The following is a 4,503-nucleotide window of genomic DNA, read 5'->3' on the forward strand; positions in this document are numbered from 1 at the left end:
GTGAGGGGGTGATGGGGTGAGTGAGTGAGGGGGTGATGGGGTGAGTGGGTCAGTGGGTGATGGGGTGAGCGGGTGAGGTGGTGAGTGAGTGAGGGGGTGAGTGATGGGGTGGGTGAGTGATGGGGTAGGTGAGTGGGGAGCCAGCGCTAACCCGGGGCTGCTCTCAGCACAGAGCCAGCGGGTACCTTCCCGTCTCAGTGTGCAGGTCCCCAGCCTGGAGCTACACCGCCCGGGATCAGAGACCTCTCCCTCTCCCTCTCCCTCTCCCTCCCGGGGGTGGGGGCCGAACCTTAAACAGCACCAAAGCCCGGAGCCGGGCAACTGAAGCTCCTCCGTCCGCCCTTCCCTTTGCGTTCAGCTCCAATCTGTAGATTGACTCAAACCTGTCCTTCTCACAGATAAAACAGACATTGCACTTACCTCCAGTCTCATCCCCAGCGGAAGACATTTCAATGAGAGTCTCCTGGTTTTTGCCATTGTATAGGTTCATGTTCTCCCATGTACAGGAGCCGCTAACACTGCCTCCTACTACCCCGCCTCTCTCTCTCTCTCTCTGTTTCTGTAGCCGCTTCACATCCAGCTTTCCCGACGGGTGCCTTAAAGGGATGGTACCGCTCCTTTTTCAATCGGCAGAATGTATTTCCCTACAAAGGTTGCAGGTTTCAAGCGGTCCCCCGTCATCCTGGGGCACCCGGGTTTGTCACAGGAGTGTTTTTAGCAGGTTTCCCAAAGCCCTTGCGTACATTTAAACACAGCCGGCAGCAGGGCATTTCAGGGTTTCGAGGCTGGAGTGCATTCGGCCCATCCACTCTATACCTGCTCTGCACATGAGCATTACGATGTTGTGGCCTTTTCAAATAACAAATCATTCACAGGATGAGGGAATCACCGCCGAGGCCATCTCTCGTTGCCCAGAGGGCAGTTAAGTGTCACAGAGTTTAAGAGATGTACAGCACGGAAACAGACCCTTCAATCCAACTCGTCCAGGCTAACCAGATTTCCTAAATTAATCAAGTCCCATTTGCCAGCATTTGACCCCTATCCCTATAAAACCTTCCTATTCATGTCCCCATCCAGATGTCTTTTAAATGTTGTCATTGTACCAGCCTCCACCACTTTCTCTGGCAGGTCATTCCTCACACGCACCACCCTCTTTGTGAAAAAGTTGCCCCTCAAGTTCCTTTCAAATCTTTCCTCTCTCATCTTAAACCAATGTCCTCTAGTTTTGGACTCCCCTACCCAGGGGTAAAGACCTTAGCCATTAACCCTATCCCAAGCCCCTCATGATTTTATAAACCTCTTCAGGTTACCCCTCAGCCTCTAAAGCTCCAGGTTAAAATAGCCCCAACCTATTCAGCTTCTCCCTATAGGTCAAACCCTCCAACCCCGGCAACATCCTCGTAAATCTCTGCTGCACCCTTTCAAGTCTTACAACATCTGTCCTACATCAGGGACACCAGAACATAGCTGTGGGCCTGGAGTCACATGTAGGTCAAGCCAGATAAGGATAATAGATTTCCTTCCGTAAAGGGCATTAGTGAACCAGATGGGTTTTTCTTCCAACAACTGCTAATGGTTGCATGGTCATCATTAGACTCTCAATTGCATTCAAAGTTCACCATCTGCCACAGAGATTGTCCCTGCTAAACTCTTCCAAAATCCCTTCTTTCAATCCTCCTGAGTACAATAGCACAGACCTCCAGCAGCAAGGCAGCTTCTGGTGATTTAAACCTGGACCTTTTCTTCAAATGGTGAATCCACTCACCACCATGCTGCTGCCATACCTGTGGCATATTGATGAAGAGTCACTAGACTGGGAATGTTAACTCTGCTTTCTTCCCACAGAGGAGATACATGTAGGTTCCTGCTCTCAGACACACATTGCAAACCAGATGCTGGCATCTGGACTTTGACAGTCTGTCACGATCTTCTCCGTCCAACTTGCATCTGGTGGAACCGGTGTCGATCAAGCCCTGCCTGCCTTGTACAGCCCAGTGCAGTTAGTGACTCCGTCATTCAAAAAGACAATATCCTCCAGCTCAATGTCCTTAGCCCTCTCCTCTGAAAATTGCTCCATTTCACCCAGCTCCTCGGCATATAACGCATTGCATCATTGCCTGCTCTGTGCAGAATCAGCATGCTGGGATGCTGCGCCACACTCTTGCTGGACTATACTGAAATGCCACCCCCCGACAACCCACGCACACACCGCTCCAAGCTGTGAACTGGACCTTTAGCAGCCCATCTGTTTTACCATAGTCCAGCATGCAATAGGGTTAGGGTTAGGGCTAGGTTTAGGTTTATGGTTAGGGTTAGGGTTAGGTCTGGGGTCAGAGTTAGGGCTAGGGTTAGGCATGCGGCATGTGAACCAACTTGGTGCTCTCCAACTCCTTCCCATCCCAGACCCACCTCAAACATTCCACATTCAATTGCTTTCACTAGAGTCCATCATTGTACTTCCATGTACCATGATGCAGCAATGTCCCGCAGCACCCTTGGATGTTCCATAGACGATGGGACACTTTTGTTCATCATTCACCTCTTTTTAAGTGAATGGAGCCAACAGTGCCCACATCCCATTAATGAATAAAATGAATTTTTAAAAAAACCACAGCTGGATATTCATTCCCATGTGTCCAGTTAGGAAAGCTAGCTTTTGAGTTTCAGCAGGACTAGCCTTGGTGCCCCTGTCACCATGACCACCATGTTTTATGGCCTTATCACTGAGCACAACAGTCTACTTCTCTATGTTATTTGAACTGAAAGAGACAGTTTCAACATAGCAATTTTCTAACTTCTCACATTTGTAAAGTAAATGCATTTTGAAAGATCATTTACAAAATGATGCAGTCATTTGATCTTTCACATTTCATGGCTTCTTAATCTAAAAGCAAGGAACTGAGGGTCAAATAAGTGACCACTTCCTCAGTAGTCATTTTCTGTGTTGTGACTTAATTCCCTCCTTACCACAATATCCACTTAATTTACATTGTGTCTCTCTAAGTTTCTGGTCAATGGTAAACATCCTGGGAGTTATCATTGACCAGAAACTCAACTGGACTCACCATATAAACACAATGGCTACAAGAGCAGGACAGAGGCTAGAAATACTGCAGAGAGTAACTCAGGGTGTAGACATGCTTGCCGAGCCGGTGGGTTTGGTTGCAAACAATTCGTCATCCTGCTAGGTAACATCGTCAGTGCGCCTCCGGTGAAGCGTCGGTGTTCTGTCCCGCTTGTTATTTATATACCTTGGTTTGCTGGGGTGTTTGGTACCACTTCCAGTTCTGTTTCTCAGTGGTTTGTACACAGAGTCTAATTCAAATTGTTTGTTGATGGAGTTCCAGTTAGAATACCAGGCCTCCAGGAATTCCCTGGCATGTCTCTGTTTGGCTTGTGTGTTTATGGACGTGTTATCTCAGTCAAATTTGTGTCCCTCTTTGTTCGTGTTTGTGTCCCTCTTTGTTCAAACACATTAAATTAGACCCTGTGAACAAACCACTGAGAAACAGAACCGGAAGGAATACCAAACACCCCAACAAACTGAGGCATACAAATAACAAGCGGGACAGAACACCAATGCTTCACCGGAGGCACGCTGATGATGTTACCTAGCAGGGTGACAAGAAGTTTGCAACCAAACCCATCGGCTCGGCGAGCAAGTCTACACACTCATCCACAACCCGAGCTACAAATCTTCTTGAAAGCTTTAGAGAGTAACTCAATTTCTGACTCCCCAAAGCCTGTCCACCACCTACAAGGCACAAGTCAGGAGTCTGATGGAATACTTCCCACTTGTCTGGATGCGTGCAGCTCCATAAACGCTCAAGAAGCTTGACACCATCCAGGACAAAGAAGCCACATCCATGAACATCCAATCCCTCCACCACTGACGCAAATCAGAAGTTTGTACTATCTACAAGATGCACTGTAGAATTTTACCAAAGATCCTTAGATAGCACTTTCCTAACACACAACCTATTTCCATCTAGAAGGACAAGGGCAGCAGATATATGGGAACACCAGTCCCTGCAAGTTCCTCTCCAAGCCACTCACCATCCTGGCTTGGAAATGTAATCACTGTTCCTTCACTGTTACTGGGTCAAAATCCTGGACTTCCCTCCCTAAGGGCATTGTTGGTCTACCTACTGCACAGGGCTGCAATGGTTGCAGGAGGCAGCTCACTACTACCTTTTCAAGGGCAAATAGATACGAGCAATAAAAATACCAGCCAGCCAGCGATGCTCATGTCCCACAAGTGAATACAAAAAGAACTTTACCCTCCAGCTCCCAGAGTGAACGTCTCTGCAGTCAGACAGACTCTTTAACTCTGCCTGATTTTAATTGTGGACGTAACAAAATAGCTGAGCTCTTTTCCTGACCATTCATAACAATTTAATGCAATAGTTTGAAAAAATATACAAGTTGCCTATTGCATAGTTTCAAGAAATTTGAAAGGTGAATCTCCTAGTCTCTTTTGAGTTTGAAACAGTAAAACATTTG

General features: G+C 47.3%; 1 protein-coding gene across 1 annotated transcript in view; it reads right to left on the reverse strand.

Annotated features, from left to right (window-relative positions):
* Positions 1 to 581, reverse strand: part of LOC109935161 (anoctamin-5) — a 178,753-nt gene extending 178,172 nt beyond the window's left edge. The window contains exon 1 of the mRNA XM_048606897.1: positions 421 to 581. Within this exon, the coding sequence (XP_048462854.1) occupies positions 421 to 490 (70 nt within the window). The 5' untranslated portion in view covers positions 491 to 581. The remainder of the gene's footprint in view (positions 1 to 420) is intronic.
* Between the last annotated feature and the right edge of the window lie 3,922 nt (positions 582 to 4,503).

Source organism: Rhincodon typus, chromosome 17 (assembly GCF_021869965.1).
Source record: "Rhincodon typus isolate 14 chromosome 17, sRhiTyp1.1, whole genome shotgun sequence".
Classification (NCBI taxonomy): domain Eukaryota; kingdom Metazoa; phylum Chordata; class Chondrichthyes; order Orectolobiformes; family Rhincodontidae; genus Rhincodon; species Rhincodon typus.